Below are 17,022 nucleotides of genomic sequence, written 5' to 3'. Positions count from 1 at the left end.
TATATATTTATAGAGCTTCACGAGTTTATTTTTTATGTAATGTTTTTCTGAATATGTTTAGCTTTTCTTTTTATGAATATTAGTTTTTCCAACTTACATTTTCTCTTGCCAACGTGATCAAGCTAGTTGACGTGCTAGCGCGTATAGCGATAAATGTACGAGGAACGCTGGTTACAAATTATCCAGGGCTCTTAATAAATTTATTGGTTATCCTTGTAAACTTACATGTAAAAAGATCACTTCAACGTAAAATTACAAGCATAATCTTGGAATATCTAAAACATCCGAAAACTGGTTAACTCGTGAAAAAAAAAGGGGTTGTCTGTAAAGTCGGTTTACGGACGATAATTTTACGTACCTAATAACGTCATAAGAAAACATTGATGAAAAATTGCATACTTTTTAATTTTCAAATATTATTTACAGTTTTGGCAAATTTAATTTAAATAATTTGTTTAAATATAATCACGAACAATTAGTTAAAAAGTCTGCCTTAACCTGTTTGATATTATAGAAGATTTTCTCGCACGGTGGTTGGCCGTTTCTTGCACGCTCGGCTCAGGCGGATCGTGACACTTATTCGTGCGTGCAGCCGGCGTTCATCGAATTATAAGACGTTATCACGTCAAAAACACTTAAATTGTTTTCATACGTGCGTTTATACAAAAAAAAAAGACAGGAATTCGGAAGTAACTTGTTCAAAGATTCAGTTATCTGAACGTTTTAATGAAGGAAATCTATGCGTGACTCATTTGTTCGACTCGTGGCTCATCTCGCACACGCTATTCCACGGAAGGCCTGCAGGTCACGAGTCTCAAATAACTGCACGTTAGTTCACCAGTTTTTCAGATCTGTGCTTTTGCAGCTGGTGATCTGTTGTTTTCTCCGCCCGCCTCATGGAATCCTGTCGCTGGTAACCAGAGAATTCAGCACGCGTTTATGTGTGAATAAAATCATCCTTGGCAAATCTGTAGTCTAGGTAAAGTTCGGTTTTCAAGTGTCGAGGAACAGCAAAATCTACTTTCCGTGGGTCGGATTTGACGTTAGACGCTATAGAGCAGTTTAACAGAATGAGTGTAGTCTCAAAATCTTCCATCTTGCAAGATGCTTTCGTACGTTCACAATGTTGTAGTTTTAGTGCAGCAATCCCTTTTAGCTTTTCAGTAGGTAATATTATTATATTTGTTAATAAGTTTACAATAAATATTGTTTTGACTTTCCAACCACGGGTGTCACCAAGTATTGTAATTAAAAAAACTGGAAACTTGGAAGAAAATACCGCGAGACAAGTGATGTCGGCGAACCTGGTGGCGTGGAGTGACACTACGTCTTTGTAAAATGTGTTACTAGTGCAGGAGACCAGTTGCTCTAGTGACATCTAGTGGCGCGGAGTGGAAAATAGCTAGAATAAATACAGTTGTGTGTCTTGACTTCAACTTCAGAACAGACACCCACTCTGTAGACTAATGCCTCTATGAAACTATATACCACGCAGTAACGAAGCAAAATTTCGAAACCCAAATGATAAGATTTTTGTTATGGCCTCAAAGCTATAGAAACCAAAATCCAAAATGGTGTCATTTGGTTGCTGTATCTCTCCAGGAACGTGTCCATTGCCTTGCAACACCCCGCTAGGTTAGTGCCGATTTGTAAAAGAATACGTGTTGAGGGGTGATTACAGATTGTAGTGATGGTAACTAAAAGTGTAAAGTGAGTGTGATGTCTATAGCGTGTCTTATCCGTAGTTTGCGGTGTGATATTTAATTTACAATGCACTGTCCTTGTTTCGGTGTGCTCTGTTGCCAGATATGCGGCATAAAAGTACAAAGGTTTCAGGCACAACTTTATAATGTAATTATATTGTTTTTAATGTATCTGAAACATTATTTTCTAAAAGGAAAAAGTGAATGAGAATTTTGGAGAGAATTTTTTTTGTTTTATTTACTAAAGAGCATAGACTGATATTATTTTTTTCTTCTAAGGAGGCATAACAAATTCGCCATCTTGGTTTCAACATATTTTGGCAAAAATATATTTTTATATAATTTAGTATTAAAATTTTTAACTGTGTTTTAGCAAAGCACGGAATTTAATAGAATGCCTTATTGACAGACCACTGCATTGAATTGGTTTTTTGTAAGAATGACTTAACTCTAACAAACTGTCAATAGACATAATTTAATAGTCTTAGAACAAGAAAAAGAATAGCATAAACAATAAAAAAAATAGTTACTTCGGACACAATGTTATTTTTATGGGACTTAATATTTTGGTAGTGGCGGTTTGCCATTCGTAAGGATTCGGCCATCGTGGAGCCAAGATTATTCAAAGATGAAAACTTAATAATTAAGGGTGGTGTGCAGAATATACGTGTGATGCCAACAGGGAAGCCTTCATTTCACAGACGAGAGAGCCTCACCCGAAGTTCCTCGAAGCTTTTTTTTTTTTTCCGTTCTATCTCATTGTATAAACCGGTGTGGCATTAAATTTTGCGGTCGATTAGGATATGTTAGCTACATTATAAATACTTTAAAACATTGTGGATGGTTGGTTATATTAGGTAAGTATAGCTACATTAAAAATACTATAAAATCATTTTATGGTTGCTTAGCAAATAACTTTTTAATATGTAGCTATCCAGGCTAGGGCTAGGAAACCGTTTACACGATTTCACAGTGTCTATAATGTAGCTATCCTAACCAAATCAACCGTCCACAATGTTTTAAAGTATTTATAATGTAGCTAACCTAACCTAATTGACCATTAGTTATCATGAGTTGTCCAAAATAAACATTCACGGAATATGGGGCGTCCCGAGAATATTTGTGGAAGGCAAAGACTTCCTAGATTTTATACGGAATGAAAAATATACAAATCCACGAAGTACGTTTCTTCAATTAGGTATTTTCCTCTAAAGACAATTACAAATAAATACCGTTGCCTTGTTTATGGTCTTTCCTTTTATCAACACCGCTATATTTATTTACAATGAACAAAGGGGAGAAAAAAAAACCGAAGATGCACGATCGGGCGTTTGGCTCTCTCGTCTGTGGAAAGAAGGCTTCCCGTGAGCGCGATGCCCCAATAGGAGAGCCACGGCGCTCACAAGAGTTCTGCTGCGCGGGTTCCGCTCTGGTCTCCACCTGGGCTCGAACTATCGCACAAGTGAACTATAATAACTGCACTGGTCTCGTCACGGCACGCACATCCGCGCTGTGCCCCAGCGCGTAGGCGGACGCTTCGACCGTCGGACTACGGCGTCGCCAACAGACGGGTGTAAATGGATCTTACAGGGTTTTGGGGTCCTAAATTATTATTCTTCCATAATTTCGTGTTTTTTCTCACATTATTTTTAACTAATTTGTAGAATATAACTTATTATTAAAATTGTTTGTAACGTGTTTTTATGAATTTAATACGTATTTACTTAATAGTTTTCTGGCAAGTTAAAGGCTAATTTTTGTTAAACCTAGCACCTAATGATGTTAGTAGTGTAAAATAGTTTCTTCGGGCACAAATTTTGTTCTTATACGACTAAGATTTTGGTGGTGGCGGCGGCTTGCCATTCGTAAGGATTCGGCCGTCTTGGACTCAAAATCATTCAAAATTCATCAAAAATGACTCAATGACTCTAAATTCCTAGACATTTCCCTATTTCGAGGGAAAAATTCCCGTTTTAAGGGAAAACTTACCGTTTTATTCCTAAAATTCAAAAATTCGAAATTTGGAATGCCTCATATAAATTTGCCTTTGCAAAAAGCCAAATTTTTTAAAACTGCGTAAGACTCCTAAAACCAAGCCTCCGTAAGCCGCCAAGGTCACGAACAGAGTAACCAAAGCTTAAAACTAAATCTATTTTTTTTCCTATGACACTTCATAGAGTTTATTAATCATTATTTTTATAAAAAAAAAACTATGCAGGGTACCTGTCCGACGAATTAAATATGTTGTCGCGCTATTAATTTTACTTGGCATTCAAAAAGTTTCAAATTTTGTTACGATTTTGACAGCCAAGAAACATGAAATGAGCTTTTGTGATCATAGGAATTGAAACCATTTCTTGAAGTAGCCAGTGGCTTTGTAGTTAAACCTGGAAAGTTTCAATGCTGCAATAAATAAAATTCTACTTATTTGTACAATCCAAAAAATTTAAAAATGTAACTTTGGCAGCTAATTATGCAAAAACTATGCGCTATATGTATTTTTTTTATTTCGTGAAAGTTGAACAATTGAAATAAGTCCAAAAACGTCAATCAGTGATTAATATAAATATAAAATCATGACCTGAGATGGGAGGCACCCCCCTTAAATAATAGTGACTCCGACAAGGAAAACCGGCGCGGGACGCGAGACCGAGCTACTCGAGCCCCGCAGGTTGGCGGCCCTGGGAGACAGCGCTGCCAACAGCACAGGCGAGCCGGGGCGTGATCGCGGCCAGTGTCGCAATCGGCGGGAGGATGTTTTCAGGACAATGGCGACGACGTGGGCGGTTGTGTAAACGCTCGCCTGCGGGTCTGCGACAATAAGTACATTGGTTAGAGGAAGGGGGGGGGGGGGGGGGGCGCACAGTTTTTTTTTTGCTGAGCTCGTAGGGGGTTGCAGAAGCACGTAGCATGCAGTTTTCTGCTTCCCCCCTGCGCCTCCCCCCCCCACCCTGGACGGAGCGGTCGTGTCCGATGCGCTGACGGCGCGTCACGCGACCCCGCGCCTGAACTGCCGTCCGCCGACTGCCCCCGGAGACACAGAGCTCTAGCGACACTCATGTCCAGACTAGCTGCGTCTCCTCTACTGTTGGCACTCGTGTCTGTCCTGGACCCGGCCGACCCAGGCAAAGGCTTCTCCGGCGACGGCCGCGCGCGGGGGGAAATCTGGGAAAGTCAGGGAATTTCCAGCAACGGGGGAAAATCAAGGAATTTCTTCGGTTGTCATGGAATAGTTTTAATGACTATTTTTAACTACGAGGTTAATGAAAAAAAAATTGAAGTTATACCAGGGATAATTTTGATTTGTACGGGTTCCATGTATGCGCACATCCTTTCTTCCCCCCTTCCCGATCTGTATTAAGTGTTAACATAAAGTTTTATTCTCACTTCTTGCTCATAAGTGCGGCGCGCATTGACTTCAGTGCCGTTGAAAGCAGTGCGATAAAATGATTCGTAGTTGCCTACTGCAACGGTGAAGTGTGGTGTTGCCCAACGAGTCACGATTTAGAATTGGAATTTCTCGATAGTTCCTGACGACTGAATAGTATCAGCAGTCGTAATTATTTTTTTTTTCCCCTTCCGAACGTGGAAAAGTCGGGTGATTTTTTTCAACCGCGGGTTTGTTAGCCGCAAGTGTCGCAGTCCAGCGACGCCCGAGCTCCGCCATGCTCCTGGTGCGCGCCCGTAGGTCCGTGTCCTGCTCCGGAACGCCGAAATACCACAACGCCGAACGTACAATAACGCCGAATGCCAAACTGACCGCAACGCTGACAGCTAGAAAACTGCTGTGTACCACAACGCCGAAATACAGTAACGCCGAAAAATGTTGCTGCGGGGAGGGGGGGAGGCACAGGAGCAAAATGAAAAACAACTGAATGAATTTGTGTGTATTTCTTAAATGTATCTTAACGCCGAAATACCACAACCTAACCTAACCTAACATTACCTAACCTAACCTTTTTGGCAGTCCTGCAATCACATTTTTCGACGTTAATGTATTTCGGCGTTGTGGTACACAGCAGTTTTCTAGCTGTCGGCGTTGTAGTCAATTTGGCATTCGGCGTTATTGTACGTTCGGCGTTGTGGTATTTCGGCGTTGTGGTGCGTCCCCTCCTGCTCCCTGTACGTCAGCGCCCAGCGAGCGATCTGCAACGATCTGCAACGATCTCAGTCTCTGGTCTGGCGGGCGCTCTGCTCCTTAATACCTGCTACTTCTTGAACACAACTTGACTTCATGGGCTCTCACATTCTATTACGGGCCCCGGACCCAGGATCAGACACGGGCCCCCTAATTTTACAGTCACGCGCTACATTTAACTGCGTGGTTATTTCTTATCCATATACTCTTTTTAGAATTTAATTTAACCTGAAAATACAGGTAGAATTTGTAACTATTTAGTTAGTTGAAACTAAATTTTATTTATAAAATTTATTTCACTTAACAATGACCACAGGGAGCATGCGTTGGAGTGGCGTCGCCGCTGACGCACTCTCCTCCTCTACCGGTTCCCCCACCACGTACCTAACTATTCCCACGTTGGAACATAATTATTTTAACGCTCGAAAATCGTAGCCCCCTCAGCAAAGAAATTTATCTTCAAAATAAAAAAAAATGGGCCCTGGACCCATGGGTCTACCCAGCCCCACCCTTGTGGGGGCCATGCATGACTTCATCTCTTAACTTGTTTTGGCTTTGTAACTATTATCACTACATGTTAGCCACTTATAGTTATGTTCCCATCGAACTAAAAAAACGCACAACCGTTTCTTTTTTCGCGATGGTGAATCGCACATTTTTTTCAACTCAACTTTACCCGATTTACTCAACTTTATCCGTTTTCAACTCAACACAATATCAACATAAACATAACAGACTAAGCGCGGACGAGTGATGCCACCTGTCGGCGTCAACATTAACAATTTTGTGGCCAGTGAACTGCGGAGTAAACGGAGCCTCGCAATGTCGCAATACATAATTATAACAGGTGGTGCGGCGCAGGCGGGAAAATACTTTGTCAATTTTATGCAGGTGTGTGAATTGAACTTTAAACAAGATACGGGAAATATCACGTCCCGTCCTGCCTACGTACGGGATAATTCTTTTAGGGCCGATATTATGACCTCCGGCTAAATCCTCAGGTTAGCTAGCTTCAGGTTAGGCTAGCCTCCGGTTAACGAACGAGGGGTGTATTATGACCCATACTTAGCCTGCGGTTGGCTAACCGGGACCTGACGAAGCGTGTGGTGTAATAATGGGTGTGTTGGTAATGAAATAAACCAGAATTTGGTAACATTTGTTGCAAGACAGTTTTTTTTCTGGTAGAATGTTAGTCAGCTGTTTGTTTGTATTGTGATTCGGAATGTTTACAGCTGCAGTAAAGAAATATGCTGCGAACTTTATCTTGCAACAGATATATTTAAATTAACCAAAAACTACTTCGACGTCAAACCTGCTTTGTATTAAACCATAAAATTACAATTTACGATTCAAAACCGTGTGTTTTCAACTTTACTCTTGTATTGAAACTCATGATATTGTTAGGTTATATATTAAGCCAAAACTAACGAAGTAATTCTATACAAACAAATAAATACGGATGACATTTTTGCTAGAGAACACTTATTTCTTTCATAAATTTATTTCATAATCAAACCCTGTTTTGGGAAAATACTTGTCGATTTTCATTTCACTGGTGTAGGTTTCATTTTTGTACTAATAGTTTCGTATCACGTATCCAAATTAATCCGATCCTGATGGAATTAGTTTGTAGTATAGGATGCTTCCTGTTTTAATTTAGTAGGTCGAGAGATCCTAGACATATTCACTGGGAAAATAATTATGATTGTAAAATGTTTACGAAATAAATACATTTTTACAAGACCTGACATATTTTGTTTGTATCGTGATATGTTAGGTATTTTGAGTTATGTACAGGATTTTTCAACATTCTAAATTAAAACAGCAAGTCTAATGTAAAACAAGACCAACATATAAAGGTTCATGCCGATAGGATCAAGGGATAAACTTGGATACGGGAAACAGAATAATTCCAGTGCCAGGTAGATAATAAGTACCTAAAGGTTTGTAAGATAGTGAAGGGATAATTGGGTAACATTTATTTTCACATTCAATTGTATTCATTGAATTATAACCACGTCTGAAGTCGTATGAAGTGCATTTCATTCCCGGCATATGTCCACTGTATTACGAATAAAAATTCACAGATACAACTTCCACGAAAACACGCATTTTATAGGTAATAATAACCCTCGTTTTGCAATTCACTTCATTACACATATTCTTAAGCAGGAACATTTAAGTTTATATACATAGCATACGTTTATGTACTTCGTGATCAATTAGTCAAATAATAATACACGACTCGACGAAAATAGAAAAGCGTGACTACACTTTCATGTCATGTAATTTTTAATAAAACTTTGACGAATACGGCGAAGCATTTTATATTTAGTAATAAATTATTGCATTGCATCCTGCAAATATTGAATAGAATTCTTCAAATAGTCATCATCACTATCAACAACTAACCTCGCCTGATAAATCGCCATTTTATTTTCTGTTGCTTAGCCTCCGGTTAAGCAGCTAGCGGCCGGTTCATCCACCCGCTAGGTTAGCCGGAACTTTAACTGGAAGGTAGACGTTAACAGGAAGTCATAAAACCGAAATAAGAGCTAGCCTGCGGTTAAATTTTAGCCGGGACTTTAGCCGGGACTTTAGCCGGGGGTCATAAAACCGGCCCTAAGTCACAGAATACGGGAAATCCCGTACAATACGGGACGGTTGGCAACCCTAGCTGATAACACACGCTATTTAAATCAACACATTTCACAACATTACCGATATTTTATGCATAAATAACTTGAGACTTAATTTGCCCCCTTGTAATTGAACTAGTTAATGATTTTAATCAGATAAAGAAAGTTGACACATTTGTGGTCATTCTTTTTCTTCGTTCTTTGGGTTCTTGCCAGTATAATTTAAATCTCTTGACACGTAACTTTCTAGTTTACTGACTTCCTGTTTACAGTAGAATTCATTGCACTGGGGATTTTTTTTCTGTCCATTAAAGAAGCTTTGAAAGATTCATAAGCGTGTTGCGCATTATTTGACCAATTTATAATCTTTAGTGAACGGACAATTTAAAATTTGAGGGAATTTCCTTATTAGTAATTCTGTTCCGATTTTTAATGCAGAAAATCACGGTTCTATGTTGTAATAGAAATCACCTCTTTCAATCCGCCGCCTTCTAGGGAAACTGAGGTAGGAGCATTTGAACCCATTCTCAGAGGTTGCATGTCCGCTTTACCGCGGGGTGCTCTGCTTGCATTATACATTTTTTTTGGAAATTTTTGCAATATTTAAGGGGCTTGTGTACGCGGCACAAGCTTGTGACAGACGGACGCCCGGACAGCGTAGCGACAGGACTCCGTTGTCGAGCACGAGTTTGAAGTTCACTGTGCTCAAGTTAACCAAGACTTGTTGACAGTTGCAAAAACATTCAGATTTTGACAGCAAGATTAAGTTATGTAATAAACAAAACGGTAACTGATACATGTGGCCCTACGCTATCTAATCTTGTATCGATAATTATTTTGTTAACAACTTTACGAGGACACTCGGCTGTTAGTCTAAGTGGTTTGTGTTTTTGTAGTAGCTGTCAACTTAAACGGTATCTAATGCACTTTGTGTAAGTCGTTAAAACATTGGACTGTTAGTCTCCAGCCTGCCGCCGGCTCGTGGATGCGTGGGGCAGGGTTTGCGGCCCAAGAAGCAGGCAGGGAGAGGAGAGACCTAAGATGTCCATCAATTTCTGTCCCTGCCCGAACACGCTCGAACATTCACCTTCGGCCCTACCTCGGGATTTGTTTTATTTTTGCGCAGGAAAAAATGAATTCAAATATTAAAAGTGGTCGGGTTAGGTTAGCTACATTAAAACACTTTAAAACACCATGGACGGTTAGTTAGGTTAGTATAGCTACATTAAAATAAACAGAGAAATATAAATAAACCCGAGGTTGGCCGAAGGTGAATATTCGGGCGTGTTCGGGCAGGGACAGAACTTGATGTACATCTTACATCCTCTGTCTCCTGCAAATTCCTACACGTAATGCATGCCAATTTGCATCCCGCATGAATGTGCCCAGGGTTTTCCCTGTGTCTATGCAGGTTTTACCTGGGCCCAACCTATCTCTAGTTATAGTCTAGATTTAAGAGTGAGGGGAGTTAGTCATGGCGCCAATCGCTGCCATGACTGGCCAATCCCCTCCTAGCACATGATGCATGCGACCCTCTCCCTGCATGGCTAATCCCAGCATGACTAGGCGTATAGGCTTCGGCCTGAGACGCACCTAGGTCCCTCCCTAACCCGGACCCCTCCAAAATACACTTAGTTTTAGTTAGGTTAGGGAAAAAAAAATGTACATCTTAGGCTTCCCGCAGGATAGACTGCTTCTCGCTTGGTCGTCTCGCTCTCCGGCTGGCCTCACAATGTCGGCGCCACCCAGCCAATGGGAACCTGGTTCCTTCCAGACTCGTGACCTGGATGTCGACGAGACGATACACCAGCATTCATTTAAATTTTCGCTTCATCTGCCGAGAAATATTCAGTGGAAATAAAACACGGCCTAGTTTTTTTTTTTTTTTTTTTTTTTTTTTTTTTTTTTTTAATATTCGTGCGTGGCTTCCAGCTAGCGTGAAAACATGTTTTCTAGTCCAGTTTACTGTCGTGCAATGCATACAGTCAAAATTTAACTCGGCCTGTCATTTGCTCTTCTGCCAACACACGCATCAGCTCAACGCCTTATGTATTCTTGTCTCGCGGTTGGGTTGCAGTGCAGAAGAAATGGCGCGCTCCCTCTGGCCACAATTCGTACTCTGAGCTCGATGAAATTTTGCACACTTGTTCTTAAAAACAAGTGGAAGGTCACTCACTGTCCACACGATATTTTGAAAATCACACGTCCACCCTTTTCCACCTCTTAAAACATATTATTGGTATTTCTTTGACATTTTGCTTGATTGGCGTTAACATTAAGAGAAAAATAACTGTCTACATTTATTTGATAATTTACCGCCATTAAATTATCTACATGAGATTTCTAAAAACCTTCCCGACCACTTAAAGTATTGATACATTTTTGCAAACTTGCCATTTAAAAGAGGAGGAAAATGACTACCTACATATGTTTTTTATATTAAGACTTAAGTTTTCTGAATACATCGAGCTTTCAAAAAACTACCCCACCTCTTGTTCCACTTTTGAAAGGTGAATTTTTCACTTAATTTAATTTTTCGCACCTGACTTAAATAAATAAAATTACTGTTAACAACTGATTAAAGAAATACCACTTTTTCCTGAGTACTTTAAGTTTGGAAATAAACTACCCAATCCCACTTTACTACCCCTAAAGCAGATTAATGGCTCTCCTTGGTGTAACTTTGAACATTTGACGTACAAATATAGAAGAAAATTACTGTCTACATCATATTTCTATAAATAATATGCTCTTCATCCCGTGTTCAGTCAAGGCAAAGCCGGGCGCTTCAGTAATTTTTAAAATTTATATCATCGGTAATATTAAGTTTATAATTTTTTAACTTTTAACATTTATTTTTTAAGACAACAAAATAGTCCATTTAGACAGCATTATTACAGTTGTGTACATTCTAAAGAAAAATTATCAACTATTAACACCAATTATTATTTCACAGCAAAAAACTATTTTTAAGCAGGTCTTCATTTTTATCAAGGAATTTCATTAATTATTTGCTACAGTCAAACCGAGCCAAAAGTTGTAATATTAAATGATAAAAGATTTGATAACAAACTGTTGAAACCAAGATGGCGTCTTTGTTACGTTTCCGTAGAATTAAGAATTGAATATTAATATATGGTGCTCTTGGTTATGAAATACAAGAAAATGTATCTGCGAATTACTCATTCGAAATATTGCTTTACAAAATAAAAATTTTTAAGCACACTAAAAAAAAATGGTTGTCTTTAAAGTCGGTTTACGGACGATAGTTTAACGTGACAGTCATAACAAAACATTGATGAAATGATTGCATACTTTTATGAATAAAATTTAATCATTTTTATTGAATTATCATTATTTTGTATAAATGCAAAGAAGGTGTGAAATGAAATCTACAATTTAATTGATAAATTTACTTTTATTTGCACTCATTAATTCAAATATGTTTATTACTTTAACGAAGAGATTATTTTAAGTATAACTTTTATACATGTTTGCTATTTAACTTCTTCCAATCTGTGTTATTCTGTTAAGGATAGAACGATGATAGGAAAAGTAGGAAACGAATGGGAGTGTTTGGAGTTTAATGTGCCTCGAAAAAATCAAATCGATGGTTGTTCCAATCGAGTGGAAGAGAGATAGATGCGGCGGAAGCGTACAATGAGCGTAAAGGGACACAGCGTAACGGGACGATGTGCGAAACAGGACGGACACTTTTTCGTGCGTGCAGCCGGCGTTCGTCGATTTATTAGACGTTGTCACGTCAAAAAAAAAATCTGATTGCATTGTAAAGTGTGTCTGAAACGTTTGCGCTCTATGGCGTACATTTGGCAACCGAGCACACCGGAACAAGGACAGCGCTAGAGAGTGGATGTCACGCCGCAGACTGGAGGAAGACTTCCAGCCGGACCGCACCGCACCCAGGGCCTGAAGGCGCGGCTGTGCCGCGGGGTAATTAGTTTATCGCGGCGATAATGACTTGGACCGTGGAGCACCTGGGTGGGGAGGGGGGGAGGACGCGCCGAGGCCAGGCAGTCGTGTCGGGACTCGGCGATGTGGCGGGTCAGGTGAGTGCCTCGCCCTAGTCCCACGGCGGGAAGCCTACGATTCACTCGTCCTTCTGGACATACCCGAATACTCACGTTGGCAAGCCTTCTTTCAACAGATGAGAGAGCCAAACCCCCGAGTGTGCATCTTCGGTTTTTTTTTGTTCATTGTAAATAGGTAAATATGGCGGTGTTGATAAAAGGATAATAATGGTCAATTAGGTTAGGTTAGCTACATGATAAATACTTTAAAACATCGTGGACGGTTGATTTGGTTTATTTATTTATTTATTTTCTTAGCACCCAATAGACTCAGTTGATGAGCAGTGGCTCTCTGAATATAGGGCTTGTCAACATGGTTACAAAATTTATGAAATGCATGTAGGTATATGATTACACACATTATTTCTGATATATGTACAATATATACATTAGCTAGCATTAAAGTTATATTACAAATTTCTAATAATGGATATTATGTTAAACAATTAAAATAAGTATTAATGAGCAGAGTTTGTTGAACATTAGATCAATTAAATCATTGGTTAGGATAGCTACATTAAATATACTGTGAAATCATGTAAACGGTTTCCCCCAAATAAATACACCTGTTGTGGTACGGAAAAAAAAAGCGAGCATGAACTTCGGGGATCTTCGGGTTTCTCTCTCTCTCGTCTGTGAAAAGAAGGCTTGCCAACGTGAGTATTCGGGTATGTCCAGAAGGACGAGTGAATCTTAGGCTTCCCGCCACTCGGCGGTCCTCCCGCGCGCAAGAACCAGTGGCTTCCATCATTCCGAGTTCTTGCTCGTTGTTTTGAATACCTACATCTGTAAATCCGTAAAATAGCTATCGTTAATTGTTTATAAACTGCAATATTTAATAGCTTTTAGAAATTTAAAAGCCCATTTTTATGTCAACAGTATTTATACAGTTTTAAACTAATAGTTTGTGTGTACCCTTTGACATGTACTACTAATTTTTTTTTGTACATCATTTCATAAACTATGTGGAATTTCCAACACCCCGAATTACTGGTTTTTTTTTTTAGGATTGTAGTAAAACCTATTATTTTATTTAGTTAATGAATGTTAATACATGGCTACATACAAACGATTAATTTAAACTGTGTGCAACACGGATATATGTTCTTAGTTCATGCTAGGGGCGACATAAATATATAAACGATTAAATAAACACTTATTAATTTTATAAAATTAACGATAAATTTAGTATGCATTTACAATAACGAGCATATCAGTAGAAGAGGGAAGCTGAATAGAGGATAGTTTATTTTGTGTGAAAACCCGGCGTTGTTTTGAAAGTTTTTTGTCAGTCCGATAGATGGCGGACGGTATGCCCAGTAACAACATAGTTGTTTAATACATATCTGTCAACGAAAATAACTTATTTAAACTAACTTAAAAATTATGACTATTTAAGGAGGGAGATTAACCTCCAGTACTTCGTATTTCCTATAAAGAATTTAATTAAGAAATCAGATAGTAAAATATATAAGTTAAAGATTTATCTATGAAATATTGTGTAGTCAGACCTCTTGCCGCTAGGTTAATATTCACACACTTTCCCCTGTTGTTAGTATAGAACTGTCCGGTGTTAGTATCTGGTGTATTTCGTCAGTCGCGGCACATGCGATGCGTGCAGTTGCCTGTCGCTGCGTCATCACGCGCGGTATTCTGCGGCGGTGACTGGAGGGTGGTGAGGCTAGAGCTGTCTCAGCCTTGCGGCGGCAACATTGCTTCTGTCTCTGGTTAGAAGCACCTACGCCTACATCCAAGGCTTCTGTCTCTGGTTAGAAGCACCTACGCCTACATCCAAGGCTCCTGTCTCTGGTTAGAAGCACCTACGCCTACATCCAAGGCTTCTGTCTCTGGTTAGAAGCACCTACGCCTACATCCAAGGCTCCTGTCTCTGGTTAGAAGCACCTACGCCTACATCCAAGGGTTCGATGTAGATAGTCACACTCGTGCTGCAAACAGCGACATTTATTGCTGCAGATTGCTTTAATTTTATGACGCCATTCCTCAACTTATTAAGTCTAAAATTTAGGAAATTTATTGTTTCGTTCAGTCAAGCTTAAAACTGATAATTATAATACCTATTTTGTTGTGGTTTCCTTCCCAAATGTCCTAATTACAGAGGCCATAATATATATAAAGGTAATATTTGATGCATGCTCGTGTAAAAATCTTTGCTGTTAGATCTATATGAAGATACAAAAATTTTAACTTTTAGATCAAATGTATTTCTGAATATATTTTGTAACATATAAACTTGATCTCTGTTTTATAAAAATTGAAATTTTCGTACTGAAACTTGAAATACAATTATCAAAACTTCTATATATATAATATATATATTTATGATAGTATCCGCAATGTAAATACATGGAACAAACAATAACCCTATAAAATGTTGGCTCAGAAGTTAAATAATCATGCTTGAATACTACATCTAGCGCAGTAAAAACTAGTAGCTCCCATGGCTTATGAGTGCACGAGACAAGTCTCCGGAAGTTTCTGTCACGTGGTGATGGATGCATTCGGAGGGCCTGGCTCAGCTGCCGACATGCCATGGCGTTCTTGAAGACTCCGGGCCAGTGATGCAGTTGCGTCCTTCTGTAAGGTGGGGCCGTTTCCAGCGGGAAATTTACCGGGGTGGAAAATTCTCCGATGTATATTACCGTGCTAAATGTCATCAAATTATACAACTATATTTTCTGCGTTTTAGCAGACACAAAAATAAATCAATAAAAAAAAAAAGTTTTGGCCCGTGTATCAGTTACTAACAAATCCACCAAATGATACTCGCTGACGAGACACACGAGGGCCGACATGTGTTAGTTTTAGCGACACGTTGGCCAACCTGGCGCGGAGGCATTGCGTCCTGGGGAAGCCTTTTTCTCACAGACGAGAGAGCCAAAACCCGAAGTTCATGCTTTTTTCCGTATCTTTTATGTAGCTATCCTAACCAAATCAACCGTCCACAATGTTTTAAAGTATTTATAATGTAGCTAACCTAACCTAACCTAATTGACCATTAGTACCCTTTTATCAACACCGCCATATTTATTTACAATGAACAAAAAAAAAAAAAAACAGAAGATGCATGATCGGGCGTTTGGCTCTCTCGTCTGTGAAAAGGAGGATTCCCTTGCGTCTTGCGGCGCGAGGCAGAGTGGACATGAGGCTGGACGCAACTAGAGTCTGCGGACACCCCAAGTTGGTCTGGTTGTTACTCTAGCTGACTGACTTGCACTGGGTGAAGAAATACTGCTTGCACGAATACAGTCATATGCTGCTATTTTATATATCTTATGTAATCACATACATATACATTAGTCCCTTGTGCGTTCCTAAACCATTCATCCGATTGCGCTGAAATTTTTCACACGTGACCTTTGAAACACGAGGGAGGTCGCTCACTGTCTAGGTGAAATTTCGATAAAACCAAATCTTTAAAGCAAAATTTAAGGTGGTGCGCAAGTAGTGTTTACCAGTAGTACCAGTAGTAGTACTTAACGGTAAGTATTTTATGACAGTATGATGGCACGCAGGTCGAAAGGGGAATAGAGAGAGATAGTGAATATATATATATATATATATATATATATATATATATATATATATAGTTTCGTACTGAAACTTACCAGATAACATGAAAGTCAAAAAACGATAGCCGGACGTCCGATGACGCCGGTACCACCAGATGAACCACTGAGTCTTTCCTGGTGGCCACCAGGATCGCTTGAGTTAATGGCAGCAAAATGGCGCCATATTTGAATTTTGAAGCGTCCAACACTTTGGATTAGTTAATATAAATCTAGGGTAGGCACTATTTACAAATCCAACATATATATATATGGATTAATAGATAGAAATAGAGATAGATGGATGGAGAGAGAAAGAAAGAAGCATTGTGTGTATGTACTTCAAACAAATTACAAAAAAAAAAAAATGAAAGAGGCACTGTAACCCGTGCCGGACATTAGATGGTTATAAATAAATAAAATCTTGGTTCGTGCAAGCAGAATTTGTTCAGTAATAAAACTGCAGGTTGCACCACGCTGCACCACGCTGCACGCGAGTGTCGCGCGACTCTGGTCCAGCGTGTGGCGTGGAAGATGAGGTTGTGCTTCTCTCTTCTTGCAGGTCACAAGTTCGAGAACCCGGAGACGATCAGCCTGCGCCTGGAACCTGGAATATGGTGAGCCTCGCCTCCTTCCCGAGTGTGCGGTCTCACTGGTGCCCTAGTGCCCCGGGTAGGGTTACCATGAGGGCACTGAACCCCACCTGATAGAGCGGGAGCTCCATGTCGTAAAAGTATTTTTTTTAAATATTTATTATTATAATTTTATCAATTGAATTTTTTTATAAATTTAACATTTTTTTTTTCATTAAAATCGGATAATAAATAAAGATTTTCAATATGGTGGCCGTAACGGAATTTGCAACTGTGGTCATAACCCGAGATGACG

At 39.4% G+C, this 17,022-nt stretch overlaps 1 protein-coding gene across 10 annotated transcripts in view; it reads left to right on the top strand.

The window, feature by feature from the left end:
• The window catches only part of LOC134528383 (RNA-binding protein fusilli), a 326,528-nt gene that overhangs the window by 253,173 nt on the left and 56,333 nt on the right, over nucleotides 1-17,022 (top strand). For all 10 annotated transcript variants that reach the window (XM_063361967.1, XM_063361964.1, XM_063361968.1 and 7 more), the window contains one exon: nucleotides 16,697-16,751. In XM_063361967.1, coding sequence (XP_063218037.1) covers nucleotides 16,697-16,751 — 55 coding nt within the window. The remainder of the gene's footprint in view (nucleotides 1-16,696; nucleotides 16,752-17,022) is intronic.

This window comes from Bacillus rossius, chromosome 1 (assembly GCF_032445375.1).
Source record: "Bacillus rossius redtenbacheri isolate Brsri chromosome 1, Brsri_v3, whole genome shotgun sequence".
NCBI lineage: Eukaryota > Metazoa > Arthropoda > Insecta > Phasmatodea > Bacillidae > Bacillus > Bacillus rossius.
This window is presented reverse-complemented; position numbering and strand designations above follow the sequence as displayed.